Raw genomic sequence first — 22,863 nt, forward strand, 5'->3', positions numbered from 1 at the left:
AATATTTGGTTAATTTAGTTATATGGCTACAAGGATATCCACCAAACTGCAGAAAATGTTTATCTGGTCGTCGACCTTTCGTCCATTGCCACAAGTGAGCTCTGCACGTGACGCATGCGTTATCAGTGGCTACAATGTCAAAATTGCTCATTTGGCATGACCACTCGTCATGCTTCAGTGTAATCTCGTGAAACTCGGGGAATATTGAGCTCTCACCATGTCTTCCAAAACCCATAAAAGCGGATTGTTCGCCACAAAGAAATCAGACGACAATTCAGCGACGAAAGATGGCCCGATTGAGCAGAGAAGACCGCCAAATTGCATTGGGTCGTTTACAAGCAGGCAAAAGTCAAAGTGCAATCGCCAGGCACTTCCACGTGTCCCAGAGCACCATCAGTAGACTGTGGGTCAGGTTTCAAGCCACTGGCTCCGTTGCTGACTTGCCACGAGCGGGAATACCAAGGGTGACAACTGCTGCTCACGACCGCTTCATACGGCTCCGCCACCTCCGGAATCGTTTCCTGTCGGCCTCATCTTCTGTCCAGGCTCTCCCCGGGCCACACCGATTATCGGACCAGACCGTGCGGAACCGCCTGCATGAAGCTGGTTTGAGAGCTCGCAGACCTCACAGAGGAGCTGTCCTCACCCGCCGCCATCGTCAGAACCGAGTGCAGTGGGGCAACCAGCACCTTCGCTGGACCGTCCGGAATCACTGGAGACACGTGTGGTTCAGCGACGAGTCCTACTTCCTGCTCCAGCGACATGATGGTCGGAGGAGGGTCTACCGGAGAGTAAACGAACGTTACGCGCCCAACTGTGTGGATGAGGCACCCGTTCATGGTGGTGGAGGCGTCATGGTGTGGGGGGCGATCAATACCGCTGGAAGGAGCACCCTGGTGCACGTCCAAGGGCGCATAACTGCCCAGCGATACGTGGAGGAAATTCTGCGCCCACACGCCCTTCCTCTTCTGGCTGACCAGGATGCCATATTCCAGCAGGACAACGCTCGCCCGCACACAGCACGACTCACCACCCAGTTCCTCACCGACCACCATGTCCAGGTGCTTCCCTGGCCATCCATGTCGCCAGACATGAACCCGATAGAACACCTCTGGGATGAATTGGACAGACGTGTGCGCAGGCGAGAAGAAGCGCCGGCAAATCACCGCGATCTATTGCAGGCACTTCAGGAGGAGTGGTACACCATCCCACAGCAAGATATCCGGCATCTGATCCAGTCCATGCCCAGAAGGTGCCGGGCAGTTGTTGCTGCTCAAGGCAGTCACACCCCCTACTGACTTGACAGCCTCGGCACCCAATCGTATTGATTGACTGATTGATTTGAAGATGCAAATGAACTGTGTGTGCATTCAACTGTGTCCATACCAAATTTCAAACAAATAATCTAAATATTGGATTTTCTGTTAATTTTTTCGAAAAATAAAACAAATTTGGCAAGTAGCAACTATGCGTTTCTTTTTTTGAACAGTATATATGGCGCAACCATAGCCGACACTCACACTTGACTCTGTAGTGTAGTCTAGAGCTCATAGGAAAGAACAACATGAAAGAACCAACAATCGGCAATCATCACAATCACGGGAAGGGAAATCATGTTTTACCTTTCACGATCACAGTTACCTTGATTTTTGTTTTCACGATCACAAACACCTTGACGAATAGAGGATCATAGAGTGATACAGCTGTGAAAAATGTACGTTGAAAATAAAATGCTTTGCAATAATGCCCATCACGATCACGAAAACAAATTACGATCACGATCACGAGACTTGATTTTTTTGTCATCACGGATCAGGGGCAAAGTCCCTGTGGGTTAGACTGTTCATTTTATGTATACATATATATTCCATCTGCGTGAGAACATCCTGCCTTCCATTCTAGAGAGTCACAAGGTCGCAATGGTCTTTTAGATGTGTGTAAATGAGGTTTGACGTGATAGATACACATCACCATGATTTGTTGAAATATAAATTGTATGTAGATAGTGGGTTTTACACATGCACACACACACACACACACACACACACACACACACAAACATGTACACACAAACACCCACAAAAATATGTACACACATCTGAAATGTGTGTTTTCAACCACAACAATATTTAATCATTTAACCACATTAAACATTAAGCATCACAGATTTGAGCAAACTCAAAGATTGAATTTTTTTGGGGGGAGTGCATAAATCAGGCATGGGAATTGAAAATTGTAAAAAAGGCGGAAAATTTATAACTGAAGACGCGAAGCGTCAAGTCGACGGCGCGAAGCGCCTAGCCTTACTAGGGGGGTCCGGGGGCATGCCCCCCCGGAAATTTGTTTTCTCCAAAGAACCCAGATGGTGCAATCTGGTGTCATCTGAGCTCCAAGTTTGCCATTAAATTCTGTTTTTAGAATCAGAGTTTTTAGTACAAAAATGTACCAAATTTTGCTTACATGTATTATATATGGTTTAAATTTGTAAAAAAAAAATTATCTGTTGAGACAAACAGGAAAATGTAACTTGTAACACAATCTGTGCAATCTGGTTTACTTTCAAACATAATAGTTCAATAACTGAGGCGGGCGGTAGCAGTGCGTGAACAAAGTACGGAAAGTTTTCGCGGGCTTTTGCGCAAAGGCCAAAGTAACAGGTGCTTTTTTGTGTGCCTCCCTCCTTTATTTTTTCGGCGGACACTTTTGCATTTTCGGCGGAACAAAAAAAAAGGACAATTCCCATGCCTGATAAATAAAGACCATCCATCACCTCCCTCAAAGTGATAACCCCACAACCAACTGCAAAGTTTTATTCAGTGTGGCTTGTTGGAAAAGGAAGAGAGAAGCAGATATAAACGGGCCACTACCAAATACCTCTGTCTTGCTAGATTGTGGTTTGGGGGGAACTCTAATTGAGAGTGATTCTCCCCATGCCAGGGTGCAGCATTATCTAGTAACATGATTGTTCCCCGGGAGGATGGCTGGGAGCAGTGGCCCTTACTGGGGCAACACTAAATCAGCTGTCAGCACCACACTGTGGCCTGGGGAGTCTGGGTGCCCAACGGGACTTTTTATCTCAACAACCACGCACCTGGGGGCTCTAATTGTACCCTTTCTCACGCTTTATTATCTGCTAGTTTAATTTCTCTTCTGCACTGGGACGTTTGCTTTTCATTTGGATGCTTTACTCGCAACAAACAACAGCCACTTCAAGTGCTCCACAGTTTGCAATTGTACATTGCGGTAACTTGGTAAGTGATTTACTTGTTTTTAATTTTCAGATAATTGAGTTAAGAAATGTATGATTGGTTAACAATTCACCAAATAGATAAAAAAAAACAACGTTCTATCAAAATGGAGAGAACAAAACCTGTGCTTAATAAACAAATAAATAAATGACATCTAATGTGTTATCTTTAATGTCTTTTGCCTTCTCTTAAAATGTATTTTATGTATTCTCTCTCTCTCTCTCTCTCTCTCTCTCTCTCTCTCTCTCTGTTTTTCTGGCTCTCTCTGTCTCTGTCTGTCTGTTTGTTTGTCTGTCTGTCTGTTTCTGTCTCTCTATCCCTGCCCCTGTCTCTCTATCCCTGCCCCTCTCTCTCTGTCTCTCTGTCTCTCTCTCTGTCTCTCTGTCTCTCTGTCTCTCTCTCTGTTGACTGTAAGTAAGGCTTTGTTGAATGCTATTCCATTGTTTAAAATGAATGAACAAAACACATTATTTTTCTTGCAGCATTAACGTGATATGGACTAAGACGACTGGTCAGACTCACTGGTCAGACTGGCCAGAATCAGTCGCAGCACCTGTTGACTCTGACAGTGTCTTACTTGGATCACCGCAAAGTCAGAATGAAGATACCATTTTAGAATCAGCTGCAGGTGGTAAGTCACACACACACACACACATATACACACACACACACACATCTATAGACACACACACACGCACATACACATACACACACACACACACACACACACACACACACACGTAGCACGCACGCGCGCAACTGGCGAGGGATGGGAGTACATGTATGTTGACCGTCTAGGCTTGTATGATACTCAGTACCGAAGACAATGTGTTCGTCTGCCTGTGTTCATGTTCTGGTGTTTGTTTATTGAAGATCAATTGTATTTTTACACGGTAGAAACCAATGTTTTGCAACTTGTTGGGGCTATTTTTCACTTTCTCTGAAACTATTCAAATGTTTATTACCTGCACATAAATACGTGATTCTTTTTCTTTATTTGGTGTTTATCACAGTGACTGTCAATAGGGGCGTTCAATAATTTCCTTTTACTTTTAATACTGCATAATTATGCAAGATGAAACAAAACTGATTGGACACTGTGACTACTCTTGTGGGCAGATGGTGAACTTGAAGCAGCTCTCAGTGCCAGCCGGAACAACGAAACATTGTACCAGCTGGCCATTCGTCTGCACAACAAAAGACTCGACTGTCGTCTGCATGCCAACGCTATGACAAGGGAACCAGTCTATGCTGATGGAAACTGTTTTTTTTTTAAAGCGGCATCATATTACGTGACCACCCACGACGATAGTGCGTTGAGGCAGGCCTTATGTGACCACATTTTAGAAAACCTGACTCACTATGAAGGGTTTTTCCTTGAGAGCACAGAAATCGCGAGAAATGCTGTCACTGCCTTGCGTTCTCACGGCGTATGGGATAACTGCGCCAATGACGTCATGCCTCTTGCCCTATCGAACTTCACCAAACGGCAGGTGAAAATATTCATAAGCAGAACATCTCCAGCAGTGATCAACATCACGCCCACTCTACCAGGCTGTCAAGGTGACGCATTCAACCCAATCTATCTGGCCCTGCTGACATCACCTGGTGTCCCACAACACTATGATGGTTGTTTGGCCGCAAGGAGATCTGTGTACACAATAGACCAGAAATTTCTGGAGTCTGGGCACACTCACACGGAGTGTGATTCAATGCATGCCTGCATTGAGAGAGCAAAAAAGAACGTCACTATTCACATTCCTGACCAGTGGAACACTGTGTTTCAAATGGCAAGACCATGAGCGCCATACACAGTGGTCCCTATCCAGCATTCAGACATACAAGACTTTAAAATGCTGGCTTCCTCGTCAATGATGAATACAAACACAGATAGTTCCGGTACTCGCACAGTGAGGACACATATAAAGTGGATCCCTTATGTCAAGGGACAAACTGACACCTTGTTTTTCAAGTATCGGCCAGGGGATCCATTCAACCTGCTGAAGACAAGCGGGGATCCACTGGACGGCGTGGGCGGCAGCCAGCACCACCAGAACATCTGTCTGCCCGCTATGGCAGGCGCCAGCCAGTGTCGTCAACAAAGAAGGCGGATCTCCTGGACCTTTGTCGTCTCGGCATTGTGCCCGAGCAGCACCACAACTTCTATCACAAACTGCCCAGTGAGAACTCAGCCCCTGACCGTTTGGCTGAGCCTGATGCCACAGAAGATACAGACACAGATGAAGACTAAGGCGTTGTTCGTTATACTCAGAAGCTTGCTGATTGATCCACGTCATCGCTGTCGTTATCATCATCATCATCATCGTCATCATCATCGTCATCGTCATCGCTGTAACTACCATCATTACGTGTACGGGACGCAAACATATACATAAGGATGCTACCATTGACTGTTTTGAGAAAAAGTTCCACCTTGAGTTCAGAGAACACATATTGATCAGGTGATTCGATGTTGTCATTCATGCTTTTCATGTGAAGACTGAACATGCCTAGAAAAGAGCAAGACGATTACTTAAAATCGGAAAACAAACAAAGATTCCTATCTGTGTGATATAAATTGTCAAAAATGTTGCTGTTTAGTTGTGAACAATGTATAATCACAGTGCAACGAAACACTGACAGTGAAGTGAGAAAACATTGCTGTGTGTATGACTTTATTGTAATTTTCATGGTGGAATGCCAGAAAGATTTCCTGTCGGTTCAAGAAAAAGGTAAGATAAAACCATTTCGTTTCCCTTAAGTTGTACAATAAAAAAAATTACCCTCCATCCTGGCTCTCTAATTATAGTTTTTTTTTAATCCTGTCATGTTATATCTCCTATGTGAACCATTTTCTTATTTTTAAACAACTTTTTTAGCACTATTTTTTGACAAACCTATCAGAGGTACATGGTTGCAGAATCCTTCCTGTCAAATGTTAAGAAAATGTTGCATGCCACAACACGCTATACTTTGGATAGGTGGTTGTGTCTCTGATTACTGTACACTAAGTCCCTTTCTACTCACTGCCACAAACGTGCATCTGATATTTACATGGTTATGGCCCGTACAGGGCAAGCTCTATCAGACCATTCCTCCGGGCCACAAACAGCTATTACACAGATAGCTGGTTGTGGCCTGTGGAAGTTCCCTGAGTTGTTTCTCGGGATACAGGCCACAATAGTGTAGGTTGCTGTGCACTGTTTTGGCTCAACTTTTGATCGGGTTTTCAGTACAATTCTACACGGAAGATCCCTTTATTGTTTTTATTTTAATTTTTTGGCATGTTATCATTATCTTTTTTTTTCAAGGAGCTTACAAATAAAAGAAAACAGTATTTTGCTTGCTTTCCATGATTTTGGCGAACTTTTACATTAAAGTACATATTTTTTCCTCAGCATCAAAACTTCAATCACAGATTTATAAGAACGTCCATTTTGGAGATACATGGTTGTGGCTCTGATGCATCGATGTATCTTAAGTCCACACAGATGTGGCTCTAATTACACAATGACAGCTAGAATCTACAGTTTCTTGGGGACAAAAAGAAAGATATGAAGTAATGTCATGCTCAGCACAATAAAGCAATTTCGAATTGGGAAACACCGATCAAACAAACTTGCAATGCTTGGTGAATAACGTTTTTTTTAATAAAAGTTGTTATTACCAATTCAGTGCCCCATATGGCTTTTTGACCAATCAGGACGGATTCTAGGTGACCCTCTAAATGTTATAATGTTCAGGCAGGGACCCTTTTTGTTTATCAAGCTAAAAATTAATAAGACAAAGTAAAAATTTAAATCAACAATATCAGGGTGATTTATTCTAAAGAATGACACTTCAAATGCTGTCAGATAATACTCTCTTTATCTAAAAAATACCGAAAAGCGAGTTTTGTCGGTGGGTGCTTTACGGAACAGCAAGGCACCGCCCATCATCTGAGTGTGCAGTGCAATGACCTGTGAATATTCATGATCACGTCAGGTGTGTTACTCTGATTGGCTGACCCAGGTCACGATAATTCTTTGACTGACAGGCATAATCAGGTAGGAGCGCTCAAGTTCCCATTGCGGCTGTTCTGTCTAATTCGCGGGGTCGCTTCGAAATTTCTTTTTGTCGAATTACGGTAATAAAACCGTTATTTCTAACATGCTGACTGTTAGCAAATGATAACATTAACAGACATGTCTCACAAACGATATCAGCATTTGCCTAAAAGGCTCATGCTTGATATTTTTTTTCTTGACATGTCTGTTATCATTTGCTAACAGTCAGCATATTAGAAATAACTCATAATAATGATCATTCTTGCTCCGTCTACAAAGTTTGCAAGGTCTAACAGATTTCCTACCAACTTTCTGAGTAAATTAAACTAGAAGGTTTGGAGATTAATGACCATAGCTGTCTGGGAAATCACAGAGTGAAAGAAAAATCTCATAACATGTTTTTACTTGGACAATCAAAACGTTGTTACATTCACTTTTCAAAACATTTTAAATTCACCTTTCAACCATTTTAAGGCACCAAACCATTATTCAAATTCTCAAAGTCTGAATGAACATTTAGACCTAGACAATTGCAAACATTGCTACATTCACCTTTGAACCATTAAAGCACAAAGCCTCTGAATAAAAAAACTGTTAACATTAAAAGCATTATAATTTAAAATTCAACACAATAAATAAAACTCAAGCTTCAAATACATCACAACAGACAAAGAATCAACTGGAATCAACAGAACATAGTACAGATCTATCAACAATGCATTCAGATAACATCTTGTGACAAAAGGTGACAATATTGTATTTCTAAAATGAATACAGTGCCCCTTCCCTAAGACCTTTGAAGATGTTATGAACAGTGTGTGCATGTGTGTATTTAAGTGATACTGAGAGGAGTAGAGAGCGAACGAGAGAGAGGCAAAGAGAGGGAAAGAAGCAACTGTCCAGTTTATGCAAGTGTACATGTCTTGTATAAATTATGCAAGCGTAATTCAGGACAACAATGTGTTTCTTCTTGCTAAGTCAGACGTTTCAATCAAACAAAATATTTGTGTGTTCAAACAATCTCTACATGGCTCCTTTCAACTGATCCCGGCATCTTTTCGAAAGCAAAGATGAGACCGGCAAATCATTCCATCACATTTATGGGTCATTCCAAAAAACTGGGATCTTCAAGGGTTGTAAAAAAGAAATCTGTTTTTTTACTAACACATACACAAATCCTAAATCTCGTCAGTATAAACCAAATCTAAATTGATTGAAGAAATAATATAGACAGTTACCAGTCATAGATTTTTTTTTGTTTTGGAAAAAAATTGGTCGAAAATATCAGAATGTAGGTCAAAATTGAGTCCCGATTTGTGACATCAGTGATCGGGTTTTCCTTATCGATTGTTTTCATGAACAAAGATTGTGAAATATGATAAGAGACATGTTTTTATTATCTGTTAATAGAATATTAATTATGTTGTAAATTTAGAAAATGTATGTGTTTTATAATTTTTATAATATTAGCTGGACTTTGAAAACCAGTCTATCGTAACGTGTGGTTTCCAAATCTGCACTCAACGAACTATTCATTCAGCTCTTGCAACCTCGCGTAGGAATACATTGTTGTGACGTTATATCGTAAAGTGGGTATTTTTCCATCACAACACATGCACTGTTTTCTTGTTGTTTTTTCGGAAAGAGAAGTTTAGCAAGCATAAACTTTGTTTACACAAATCGCTTCCGGATTTGCTAGTTACGAAAGACTTGTAATCAAAGGCAAAATCTCACTGTAGAACGAGAAAAGACGAACTATTTTGTGTGTTTCACGTACACATTTTGATGCGGAAGGATACTAGAGTGTAGTTTGTAACTGCGAATGAGGAATTAGCCGCGTGTTTCAAGTGGTGGGCTTTCGGTTCTGGTTGTGTTCCTTTGTTACGAAAGACAACGCTTTCTGTTTAGCAGAACTTAACAGGCAAATACGGTAAGTTCTTTTGTGTTATGATTTCATTGATGCTTTATTTAGGATTACAGGCTAATTTTTAATGCCTTCAATGTCTAAATCTTCGCAAATTCACCATGTGAAGTTCTCCAATTGACTTCGAAAATGTCTCTTGTCCCGAGTCTTGGAATGTTGATTCACCCTTGACACTGATTTTCCTTTGAATTTGAACATGTAAACAACTTCTCTTGAAATTGCTTGCTACGAAATTATTGTTTGATGTTGAAATAAATTCGGAAAGCCATTTTTAGGATTGATGGGTGTCGTTTGCATTTTTTTTTAGCCGAAATTCTTTGCTCCTCCGTGTATCGTAACTGGAAACAAGGTCGCCATTTTAGTTTTTGACAACACGTTTTCTTGTTACGAAAGACTCCAGATTATGACCACTTTACGATTTTCTCACATTTAAAACGCTTAAGGAAAGGTCTGGCTGTTAAATGTGCAGTTTTGATGAAATAACTTGCATGGTTTTTTTAGCCCTGTCAATTGATATTCACTTGTTTTCAATGAGCGTTTCACCGGAAGTCTCGCGTAACTGGAAGACAATGTTTTCACTTCTTCTGTGCACTACTGGTTTCTGGTTACGATCATTTGACATTTCCTCAAAGTAACGTGCTGACTGTTTTAGCTAGTTGTATGACTTCTTCTTGTATTCACTAATTAATTTAAACATGCATATTTCCATTTCTAAATTTAAAAACATAATTTTTATTGAAAATATTGAACTGACTGTCTTGCCTAACTGGAAGACAATGTTTTCACTTCTGTGCACTACTGGGTCGTGGGCCAATGGACCACGAAAACTCTCAAACCAGCCAATGGCCGCATAATCAACCAGCAAGCACCTGACGACACTGATGAGCCCCACCCTGCCCACCCTGATGAGCCCCACCCTGATGAGCCCCACCCCGATGAGCCCCACCCTGATGAGCCCCACCCCGATGAGCCCCACCCTGATGAGCCCCACCCTGCCCACATTGATGAGCCCCACACTAAAGCCCCTCCATCCGTTGGAGATTTCTGCTTGGTGGCTGTTGGGGGGAGAAACCGCACAGTGCGTTTTTATGCGAAGGTGACCGAGGTTGACGGCGAAGAGCTGAAAGTGACTTACCTGGACAAGGAAAAGGGAAATGAGAAAAACTACACTTGGGCGGACTCTGCATGGATCACTGCTAATGACATTGTGAAGACAGTTCCAGCACCAACCTTGCTCCCAGGTCGTGGAATTTCATTTCGCTTTGACTAGTTTTCCAAATAAAATTCCACGGCCTTGGAGCAAGGGTGGTGCTGGTAAAGCTATACCAGATGCTTTCGGATCTGAATGTAAATGTAAAAAAAAACCCTATTGAATAGAAAGTATGCTAGTTTAAAATTGGAGTGTAACTTATCAGAAGGTAGCTGTTAGAGAATCGATTCTTTGTTTTTGGTTTCCATGTTACGATAGACATACTTTTTTTTAAAGACATAGTATAAAAGGCTATATTTGCTTCTCCCTCTTTTTTAATTGACCTGGGTTCTTCTATTCAAAGAATCATATTATTATGCAACATGATTGTGTTCTCTTGTGATTCATTATACTGAGAGAAAAACTTAAAGAAAAAAGTTTTCTATGTCAAATAAGTAAAGATTCAAGGTCATGATAATGTACTCAGATGTATATACATGTATGTTGTATTTTCACTTATTTCAGTTTGTTTGCTGTTATTTTGTCAATGTTAAAAAGAATAAAGTAATTTTGGCAATTTGAAACAGTCATTTTGTTGTTAATTCATTGTCATTTGGTTTCCATGTTACAATAGACATTTTGCTGACGACACAAATTCAACTGCCTCCCATGTGGGCATCAAGCTGTAACTTATCTTCAAACTAGAATTTTATTGTCACTCATACACTCCTCTTCCATATGCAATGCAAGAATTTTTTATTTACAACACTTTTTTTTTTTCTCTGTTGTCCCACATTTTGTGCCAGCTTTTTGGAATGACCCATATGTAAAGAAAGATCAGCCCAGCAACTCCCATCTCCAAAAATTTCACTTCACTTGCATGTATGCAAAGATGAACCTGTCGGATCCTGTCTTTTGAAACTTCACTTCACGTTTATACATGCGAAGATGAGCATAGCAAGTCGTGTCTACGGACATTTTCGTTCACATTTATGGATTTGAAAATGAACCTGGTAAATCCTGTGTAAGGAAACTTCCTTTCATACTTATGCTTGGGAAGATGAACTTGGCATATTATGTCCAAAGAAACCTAATAAATCCTGTCCAAGGAAACTTTCCTTCATGTTTATTGATGTGAACGTGAACTTGGCAAATCCTGTCTGACGAAAACTCAATTCTGTTTATAGGTATGTATGTGGATATGAGCTTAGCACCTCCTGTCTACAAAAACTTCCCCTCACGCTTGTGTATTCTAAGATGAGCCTGACGACATCCTGACTTGGCAAAAGCTTTTCCACAAACAGGACATTTGTACGGCCTTTCATTCGTGTGTATAGCCCTGAAGTGTTCATTCAACCGTGACACATCAGAATATGCAAGCGGACATAACTTACACTTGAAAGGCTTTTCCCGAAGATGAACGCTGATGTGGTGACGGTTCAGTTTTTCTTTCCGGATAAAGCTTTTGTCACAGAGTTCACAAGTGAAGGGTTTGATGCCCAGGTGCCTCATGACGTGTAGTTTGTGCTCCCCAGCAGTGTAGAATGCATGACCGCAATGTTCGCAGATGAACTGCTTCTGGCCGTGCTTGAGCATGTGTTTCTTCAGGTTATGACGCAGGGCGAATGCATCACCACACATGGAACACAGGTGAGGCTTAATACCAGCATGCTCTTCCATGTGTGTTTTGTAGACAGCATAGTCTGTGAAGGTGGCTCCGCACTCTTTGCAAGTTAACAAGTCAGTTTTATGGGCGCGGCGGTGCACTGATACAGCTGCATGGGTCCTAAACTTCTCCCCACAGATCTGACACTCAAAGGGCAGCTCGCCAGTGTGGAGGCGCATGTGCTCATCAAGCATCAGCATGCTCTTCACCACACGGCCACACTCCTGGCAGGTGATGGGCGCAGACCCCCAGTGGACTCTCTCTTGGTGTGTCAGCAGTTGCTTCTTAGATGGAAACGTCAGTTCACAGTGAGAGCAGGAGAAGGCGTTCCGACCTGTGTGCTTTTGGGAATGGATCTTCAGGTAACTTGCGTATTTGAAAGAAGAGGGACAGTCAGGGCATTTGAAAGCTCCACCCTTGTTGAATTTACTTCCCCTTACAAACCTTTTATTATTCTTTCTTCTGAGCGCTTCATGTTCCTCAACCCCGACAGCAGTGGGTTGCTGCTGTTCAACTGTTAAGTTAGCATCTACAATCGCTCCTTGTGTATCACCCGTCACAGCTTGCTGATTGTTCAACTGTTCTGAGTGGCCCTTTGTGGAACTCAGAAATATACCGTCAGAGCCAGACAAACCGGGATTGTCAAAAACCGGTTCCAGAGAGATGTCATCAGAGCTAAAATCCTGCAAGGCGTGTGTTTGTTCTGCCTGCAGTTCTGGCTTCTCTTCTGTGGTCTGGCAATGGTGCCCAGTATAATCTGCCAAGTACTGAAACCCACTCTCACACGCTGAGCACCAGAATGGATTAGGCTCTGAGTGCTTTTGAGCGTGGTTTGCCAGAAATCCTAGATAGCGGAACCTAATTCCACAGATCCTACACTGATGGGATTTATTTTCAACAGATGCCTCACCATCACAATGGAACTTGCTTGTGGGGTGTGACCTGAGGTGCAAGTCCAGTTCTCCAACAGAATCAAAGAATTTTACGCAGACACAACATTTGAAGGCGTTTTTCTTCAGGTGCTTCTGCAAGTGCTTTGTAAGAGAGACAGCTTTCTTGTACTCGGTACCACAAAATATGCATTTGATAGACTTTTTTGTTGTGTCGGTCGTGGCAGATATGTTCTCTCTGATATCTACAGGTTCAGTCCAAGTGTCCTCCTCTGCGTTGCAATAGTTTGGAATGTTTTTTTGGCGACGACTGGTTCGGCGAGGTTCTGGTCGGTGCTCCCTCTGCCACTGTGGACTTATATGTATGGCTGTGTGCTTGGTCAGACCTTTGATTGACGGAAAGGAAACGTCACAAAAAGAACAAGCTACGATCCCTTTTCCCTGAGCTATAAAGCCATCCCACAGCTCGTCAGGGTCCGAGGTTTCTGGTTCCACTTTTGGAACAATAGCCTCTTCCTTTGAAGTCTGTCCTTCTTCCACTGTCCCAGCTGTAATGGGCTGGGTGATTTCTTCCAGTTCAACGTCAAACATGTCTTCCCTGCCACTAGTTTCAGCATCACTGTCGAAAGTGATGGTGGAAGTGTTGGGGACCTCTTCACACCCAGGGTTTGGAACCAGGATGAAGCATTTCGAGCAGAAGTGGCCAAGTGGTGAGTGACAAGAAGAACACACGGTCTCCTGTGCTTTGTCTCCATGCCTGAAGCAAACCAAACAAGTCACGTGAAGCGATATAAAATCATTTAGTCAAGCTGTCCGCATCAAAGTAAAAGATTAATAAAAAAAAAAACAGTCATCGCCGAGACTTTATAAAGATAGTTTTGACTAACCACACCCAAAGACCAAGACAGGTCACGCTTGTCTCCGCCCGCAGATTGCGCACGCAGTACTTACTTAACCTATTTTCTGAAATTCTCAGGATATCTTTAGAGTACACATGACATATGTATATTTTTTTTAATTCAGGAGAAATTGAGGAATTCGATGCAATCATGTTTAAATCTGTTAGTGAAAATTTGATTTTAATGAGAACTTTAATGAGCAAACTAATTAAATAATTTTTACGCTGCCGAGCTGAAACTCAATCCCCTAGTCTGGACTTAGTCGAAGATTGCTTGACCAAAATTTCAATCAATTTGATTAAAAAATAAGGGCGTGACAGTGCTGCCTCAACTTTTACAAAAAGCCAGATACGACGTCATCAAAGACATTTATCGAAAAAAAGAAATAAAAAGTCTGGGGATATCATACTCAGGAACTCTCTTTTGAAATTTCATAAAGATCGGTCCAGTAGTTTTCTCTCAATCGCTCTACACACACACACACAAACACACACACACACACACACACACACACACACACACACACACACACACACACACACACACACACACACACACACACACACACACACACCACCCTGGTCTCGATTCCCCATCTATGTTAAAACATTTAGTCAAAACTTGACTAAATGCAACAGAAAAAGAACAGAGAAAATATCATACGCTGTGGAGATTTAAATTCACAAAACTATTCATCTAATTAACTAAACCCTAAACAACCTAAGAAACTAACCAATAATTAAATAATCAAGAGAACTTACAAATGATGACTGAATGAAAGATCACTCAGTTAGTGAAAAACTAATGCTGAAATCCATGTTTTTTCAATGCAGGCAGGGTATGGTAACAAATACTGTACACCTAATATCACTGTAATGTTGGTCATTAGAGCCAGGTTATGTTGCTCTGATTATAGGCGCATATTTTAAAACCTTGTTCAAGATCCATTGTTTCACTGAAGAAACTTTTGAGGCATGATTTCTACAAATCTGGTTTTTTTTAAGAAATCTTTTTGATAAAATTGAAAGAAAGTCCAAATTGGCTATGGCAATAATACCGAGAACAGAATGTCAGCAGAACAGAAATAGCTTTGAATCAAAAATCTCACTGCAGTGGAACCCCCCTTTTAGGACCCCCGCATTTAGGACTCACTCCCTTTCACCATGTTTTCTCAGATTGTTTGCTCATAACCTCTGTATATTTACCCGCATTTTAAGACTCCCTCCTTTTAAAGACCTGATTTTCACAGATTCTTGGAGGTCTTAAAAGGTGGGTTCCACTGTAACACGAAAGAGGTGCGAGCAACCATTGCTAATGCACTGCAACACAGTCATGGAAGAGGATTCAGCTTCATGCACAAATATGTAGCATCACATTCTGATTGGCACAATTTACTCAAGGACTTTTGTTTTAAGAAAATTGAACATGGTCTACGGTATATTGAGACTGAATGCAACTTGCTGTGTTCTGCGTGCTATGTGGGAGTTTGTGTAAACTTTTCTACTCCTTCTTCTGCGTGTATGCGCTGCAACTCCCATGTGCACTCCTTTTTTGCACTAGTAGGTTTTCATGTGTGTGACTGCTCTTCCTCCCTTTCAGACAGCCACACTCGGTTTTGGGGGATGGTTGCTGGTTATATTTTCGTTTGTATAACCCAGCCAACTCTGACATGGACTACTGAATCTTTTTCATACATATCTGGACTGTGCTTGTATCTACGAACAGTGGGGGATAAGGCATAAGCTGGTCAGCACATTATTCAACCTGGGTGATTGGAATATCTCCACCCTTAACCCATAAGGTACAGCCTTAGTCACTAGACTATTGCGCTTGTCGTATTTACTTCTTGATGTGACACTTGCCAAAATCCACATATAAAAGATTGAGGTCACAAAAAAACATGCCACTTACTGCTTCACAAGGAGTGCGGCCAGTTGTCGATCATCCAGTGAATGCTCCTTGCTCAGGTTTTGCCAGAGGGTCCACGTCTCCTCAGACGCGACAAAACTGATCTTTGTTTCCTCAGCCAGCAAAGGTGGTCTGCTTTTCTTTGAGCCTTGCTTGTTGCATTGCTAAAGACACAATAAAACTAAAATAGTTTGTTTAGAATATTTTTGGTCAAGACATGGGTGTTACTGGGAAAAATCAAAAAACCTGAAAGGCAGGGGTCCAAAATGCTCAAGTTTGAAAGAAAGTTTCTGGACACTGACGAAACCAAATCATAATAAGCAAGATGGCGGCAAATCCAAGGGAGCGAACCAAGAAAGCACGCAAACCGGTGTCAAAAGTCGGATCGGAACCGCTGCTTGTTATTTCAACTTAGCGAAACGAAGCTTTTTTTCTTCTTTTTTTTTGAAAACCCGGAAAACCGGAATTTCCGGCTTCAGATTTTTTCAAAAACCGGAAATCCGGCAAAAGCCGGAAGAGTAACATTCATGTCAAGATGATGTACTTAAAATATTTAATAAAGAGAAACAAAATGGTGAGGCAAAAAAGGTGGGGTAAAAACTCTTTAATCTTTGGTACTCATGCACGAAAGTAAAAAGGTGACATGCCAATAACAACAAAAATACATAAAATACAAATGTAGACACAGACAGCCCGGCACACGCTCACCCATTACACCCATTACCCATAGAAATCTCCTTAATAAATTACAAGACAAGGTCGTCAAACTTTTTTGTCCACAGTTTCAAGCTTAAGAATAACTCAACTCACAGGACATTGAGGCTAGAATTACTCAACGTGGATATGAAGCTACCCACCAAAAATAAATGAAAAGATGTTCAATCCTATGTGGTAATACTCTAGTCTCATCCAAGAAAAAAACAAATCTTAAGACTACACAATCGTTTGCTAGTGGAACTGGAAATATGACATGTACAAACAAGAAAAGAAAATCCATGTAACATCAAAGAATCACCCTTTCAAAAGATTTTGTGAAAAAAATATGAGTAGGAAATCTCTGAGTTCATGTATTCTGTGCATGCATGTAGCCAAAGTAATTAATTACAGGTTGGATTTCAGAGATAGATGATGCAGTATGACAATAAGTTGAATAACTTTACTTTAACAATTTTGATTTCAGAACACTAACCATATTTTTTAACCGCATAACTTTATAATGTGATACTTTTCCCCTTAATTCTAATCAGTAAGCCTTACAGACAGTCACTTTTTATAATTATATATGTGACTAAATTAGTTCTAAATTAGGTTACCATAGATAAGACTAAGAGAGTCGCAGAGAACACAGACGTACTTCATGTCATTTTAAGTTACCCATTTTATAACATAAACAGCTGCATATTGCATTTTCAGCGTGATGACAATTAAGGTCTAATATTTTAACCAGACAAGCCTAACGATTGCGAGTCAGGGATGAAGGCGATGTGATCCAATCACATACCCCATATTACCCCATGTGTCTGTCAAAAAAGCAAAATAATTCCATAATTACACTTGTAGTTTCAGGACGATGATTGGTCAGTCTGCTGTCTGATTTTTCTGTCTTGATCCAGCTCCTTAGGTCCTCGACATTTGTGGCCCGGGAGTTGAGTGTCCCGCCGTCCCAGGTACTGGTATTTGGGGTAGATGTTCTACTGATGTTGAGGAAACTGTGTTCCATCTGCATCAACAGTATTCATAAAATTAATGTATTCATTTTCACTATGAATCAATAACAAAGCAACAAGAATGAAAGTATGCTACACCTGAATGAACGAAGCTTCTAAGTTCTATCAATCTTCAGTCATAAACAGGGAGGCAGCCTATATCAGGTACCCCCAACCCTGCTTGTTTTCATCATACATACATACATGTATGTACAGTATTTTAAAATTTGAACTTTTCCAGTTTTCAGCATAATTCTGATTAATCCTTTGAAAGTGGTGCATCATATCACACTAAAAATCTCAAAGCTAACTGCGCAAAATGGAGTAGTCTTCACACTGTGACACACATACAAAGTAGTGTACAGGCATGGGAATTGAAAAAAGTAAAAACGGCTGAAAATTTGTAAGTAATATCAAAGTCGACAGCGCGAAGCACTTAGCCTTACTAGGGGGTCCGCATGCCCCCCGGACATTTTTTTCTTCAAAGAACCCAAATTGTGCAATTTGGTGTCATCTGAGCTCCAAATTTGCCATTAAATTCAGTTTTCAGAACCATTTTTGCCTCTCCCATTTATTTTTTCGGCGGACACTTTTGCTTTTTCAAAAAACAAAAAAACATTTGGGCGGAAATTTGCCTTTCGGCGGACAATTCCCATGCCTGAGTGTAAGTCATGAATGCAGTTGAGTTCTTAAAACTATTATTCCAAATTGGAATGATTGAATCAACAGTCAGTGCCTCATATCTGTTGAGGGGGGTTAATGAGTCATGATGCCTGCATCTGAACAAGGGAGGTCAAACATGGGTTCAGAAAAGGTCGTTCATGTGAAACCCAACTGCTTGAACTCTTTGAGGAACTCACAACCAACTTAGAAAAAAGCCTCCAGACTAATATAGTTGTCATGGATTTTGCCAAGGCATTTGACAAAGTCAACCACAGCTTACTGTGCCATAAACTCCACCACTATGGTGTCCGAGGAAAGGTCAACGACTGGATCGGGAGCTTCCTCAGTGGGCGCCGCCAGTCAGTCGTCGTGGAAGGGGCAGAGTCTGACTATACTGACGTCAAGTCAGGAGTACCCCAAGGATCTGTGCTGGGCCCATGCCTCTTCCTAGCCTACATCAATGACCTACCGGACAGAGTCACTTCAAGCTCGCGCCTGTTTGCAGACGACACCATGCTGAACAGGCCAGTGACTTCTCAACAAGACCACGAGAGTCTCCAGGACGATCTGCGAAGCTTAGAAGCATGGGAAGAAGAGTGGGAAATGTCATTCCATCCTGACAAATGCAACACCCTCCCAATGACTCGAAGCAGAACAACCAAGCCCCACGACTACGTGCTCCATGACCACCAGCTGGAGTCGGTGGACGCCATCAAATACCTGGGCGTCACCATTCAGAAAGATGCAGGTTGGGACAAACACATCAACAACGTGTGTGCCAAAGCCAACAGTGCACTAGGCATGCTGAGGAGAAACCTGAAAATCGGATCTCCAAAGACAAAAGAACTAGCCTACAAATCACTTGTCCGACCAATAGTCGAGTACGCTTGCACAGTCTGGGACCCGCACAAGATCAAAGAGGTCAGTCAGATTGAAAAAGTGCAGCGTAGGGCAGCTCGTTTTGTTCTCAACAGACACAAACAGACGGCCAGCGTGGACGACATGCTCAACGAACTAGAGTGGCCCTCGCTAGAAGAACGCAGGAAAGAGGCCAGGCTCTCCATGCTGAAGAAGATCACATCGGGATCCGCACATGTGAGGTGCGAGGAGCTACACCTACTCGCCCCAAGGGCTAGAAGAGGAGTCCCCACAGAGAGACAGCAATTCAAGCGGATCCCAGCGAGAACAAACTACAGAAAGAACAGCTTCCTCCCAAGAACAATCAGGGACTGGAACGAGACCCCTTCATCCCTCCTCCTCTCACACCCCCAGGCCCCAGACTCCTGCACTGCGCAGGAGTCGAGTTCCTGCATTGTGCAGGAACTCCCCAGCCCCCAGTAGATTCTAGCTAGGTTGTTTTTTTTTTTTTTTTTTTTTTTTTTTTTTTTTTTTTTTTTTTTTTTTTTTTTTTTTCTCACTCCTTGGAATCTGCAACCCTCCACAATGTGACATAATGGTCAGCCAAAATGACCGTGGTCACAATATGGAAGAAGAAGAAGAAGAAGAACATCAGAACTTTGGGCTCAGTTATAAACATTATGTGTTCTAATAACAAGAAAAGTAAAAGTTCTATCACAATCGCCATTAGGCACTGATGATACTAACAATTGACATGTTTTTGTTTTCAACTAACCACTCAGTTGATGACATACAGCATTAGCTAGCAAACACATTCTTAATGCAAGGGATACATGCTATGACTTCATGACACAGTTTTCAGTTCATTAATTGCAAGAACGTTGTGAGATTGAGCATGATAAGCAGTCCAAATCCAATGAACGCACACATCAAACACCTCAATGGTACGTGGCTACATGAAATCAAATTAGCCCACTGCAACATAAATATCCCAGTTGCATTTGCATTGTCAATTGGCAATCATGCTGCTGGTTGTTTTGTTTTGTTTGGTTCGTTTAGAGACAACAGGTCCCTTCTCACAAACAACAACTGAATATATATATAAATATGCAATTAGTACGAAGAAAAGAGATCTGCCTCACCACCCGATCCGGTCCCAAATTCAAGTTATGTTCGAATTATTCCATAAATCTTAATTTCATATTCAAGGAAGATACACAGCGGACGGTTGACGGAGGTTCGGGACACTCTTCTTGAATTTTACAGTATTGTTTTGTGTTCAGTTAATTTTTGTTTGTTTGTTTGTTTGAGAAAAAGCGTTTAATGCACACTTCTCTCCAACCGATATCATAGAAACGTTTTGCATCTATCTTCTTCTATGTTTACGCACGTTTGTTTCGTGTGACTGGCTGGGATCGCTTCCAAATCAGACGATATTCAGGAAGACAAATCACCGGATGTAACGAAACTGACAAGGGAAGTAACTCGGTTGGCTTTTGTGAATTACCTCCCAGGCCCACTGATCATACTCATAGACTAAAACTTCGGTAGGATCAGTGACATTATGAGGCCCAAGTTTGTTGATGAACAGTGATGTAGGGTTTATAACGTTCTTTTTCTTATTATTTTTGAGTCACTTGAGAAAAAGTGACTCTATGTAATCGGTCAGTGTTAGTCTGTCCGGCCGGCCGGCCGGCCGTCCGTAGACACCACCTTAACCGCCAGTTCGAATCTGCCTTCAGCACCAAAGAAGAACTCAACGTAGAAGACTTTGAGCTCCGCTGCCCCATGCCCCCTCTCAGCCCACAACAACCACCCCTCGAAGACATCACCATCACGGCCCCAGGCGTTGAAAAACTCCTACGTAACCTGAACCCCAACAAAGCTAGTGGGCCAGACCAACTCAGCCCCCGCGTCCTGAAAGAGGTAGCGACGGAGCTTGCACCGGCGCTAACACTATTGTTCCAGGCCTCTCTCAAATCGGGAGTGGTACCAGCAGACTGGAAGCTAGCCCATGTAACGCCAGTGTTCAAGAAAGGGGAGCGTTACAGGCCGGAGAACTATCGACCAATCTCCCTCACATCTATCCCCTGCAAGCTCCTAGAGCACATCATTGTGAGCGCCATCCTCACCTACTGCGAACAACACCAAATACTCTGCCCTGAACAACACGGCTTCCGACGGGGAAGATCATGCGAGACCCAGCTGCTAGGGCTTGTCGACGAGGCCTCGTTCGCGCTTGAGCAAGGGCACCAGGTGGACCTTCTAGTGCTGGATTTCTCCCGCGCGTTTGACAAGGTCAGCCACAGTCTACTCGTGCATAAACTCCGTCAGTACGGCATAGGTGGGAAAGTTAACGCCTGGGTCGAGGATTTCCTCACCAACAGGAAGCAGTCCGTCGTCGTCAACGGGGCCATCTCAGAGCTAGCTCCAGTGGAAAGTGGCGTTCCCCAAGGGTCCGTGCTCGGGCCGACGCTATTCCTGCTGTACATAAACGATCTCCCGTCAGACCTGACCTCGACTGCGCGACTTTTCGCCGACGACACAGCGTGCCACGCTGACGTCAAGACAGCAGCGGACCAAGAAAACCTCCAAACAGACCTCGACAGACTGGCGTCCTGGGAACAGAAGTGGAAGATGGCATTCCATCCTGCCAAATGCAACACCGTACACATGACCCGACGCCGTACCACCCTACCATACGAGTACCAGCTCCACGGCCAGAAACTCCAGGAGGAGACCCAGGCCAAGTACCTCGGCGTCACCCTGACCAAAGACCTGAAGTGGAACACCCACATCGCCAACATCACCACCAAGGCGAACAGAGCACTTGGCTTTGCTAGACGCAACATCAAGCTTAGCAACAAGAAGGTCAAGGCGGCTGCATACAAGGCACTAGTACGACCCATCCTAGAGTATGCCAGCCCAGTATGGGACCCACACACCGCTGAAGACAGTGCCTCTCTCGAAAAGGTCCAAAGAAGAGCAGCCAGATGGGTGTCGCATCGCTTCCGCCAGACCTCCAGCGTCAACAACATGCTCGAAGACCTTGAGTGGCCTACGCTTGAGAGCAGACGGAGGCGAGCGAGACTAACAACTTTCTACAAAGTCCACCACGACCTTGTCGCAGTGAAGAGCAACCACGCACCAAAGCCAAGCCCACCCAAGCGCACGACCAGGCAGACTCACGCTCTGTCCTACGAAATCCCCCACTCCAGGACAGCCTACAGGCAGAAAACATTCTTCCCACGCACCATTCCAGAGTGGAACCGCCTGCCTGTAGAAACTGCCACAGCGCCATCCCTGGCATCCTTTCAGGCCAGGCTGGCAACTCTCCACTGACCCATCATCCCCCCCCCCCCTACCCCCCCCCCCCCCCCTGAACTTCACCCCTGACCAAGCAATAGACCGGAACCACCATCACCCAAGCGTAGCAGATTCATCACCATGCTGATGTTGGCTACCTATCCCTAAGAAGAAGAAGAAGAAGAACGTTGGACTTTTCTCGGAAACTATCAAAGCGATCCGGCTCATATTTTGTTTAGTCGTGACCTCCAATGACCTCTACACTTTAACGATGGTTTTGTTGACCTTTGACCTTTTTCAAGGTCACAGGTCAGCGTCAAAGGAAAAATTAGACATTTTATATCTTTGACAAAGTTCATCGGATGTGATTGAAACTTTGTAGGATTATTCTTTACATCAAAGTATTTACATCTGTAGCTTTCTTTACATTAAAGTATTTACATCTGTAGCCTTTTACGAACGTTGTCAGAAAAACAAGGGAGATAACTAGCCTTTTCTGTTCGGCAACACACAACTTAACGTTGGGCTTTTCTCGGAAACTATAAAAGTGACCGGGCTCA

The 22,863-nt window shown here is 42.7% G+C and overlaps 1 protein-coding gene and 1 long non-coding RNA gene across 2 annotated transcripts in view; both read right to left on the reverse strand.

Annotated features, from left to right (window-relative positions):
- LOC138970656 (uncharacterized) overlaps positions 1–22,863 on the reverse strand; it is a 273,936-nt gene that overhangs the window by 102,151 nt on the left and 148,922 nt on the right. The window lies entirely within an intron of this gene.
- On the reverse strand, positions 11,237–20,455 carry LOC138970519 (zinc finger protein 678-like). The gene is made up of 4 exons (XM_070342983.1): positions 20,388–20,455; positions 17,323–17,490; positions 15,774–15,934; positions 11,237–13,720 (listed from the first exon to the last, which is right to left on the reverse strand). Exons 2-4 carry the CDS (start codon positions 17,488–17,490, stop codon positions 11,629–11,631), a joined length of 2,421 nt encoding a protein of 806 aa, XP_070199084.1. The 5' UTR covers positions 20,388–20,455; the 3' UTR covers positions 11,237–11,628.

Source organism: Littorina saxatilis, linkage group LG1 (assembly GCF_037325665.1).
Source record: "Littorina saxatilis isolate snail1 linkage group LG1, US_GU_Lsax_2.0, whole genome shotgun sequence".
Classification (NCBI taxonomy): domain Eukaryota; kingdom Metazoa; phylum Mollusca; class Gastropoda; order Littorinimorpha; family Littorinidae; genus Littorina; species Littorina saxatilis.

Excerpts from the sequence above, each read along its gene's own strand:
- LOC138970519 (XM_070342983.1), bottom strand. The coding sequence starts at position 17,490 with ATGGAACACAGTTTCCTCAACATCAGTAGAACATCTACCCCAAATACC. Across the intron at positions 15,935-17,322 it reads ATCGTCCTGAAACTACAAGT|CAATGCAACAAGCAAGGCTC; the intron begins GTAATTATGGAA and ends TTGTGTCTTTAG. Across the intron at positions 13,721-15,773 it reads GCCGCACTCCTTGTGAAGCA|GCATGGAGACAAAGCACAGG; the intron begins GTAAGTGGCATG and ends GGTTTGCTTCAG.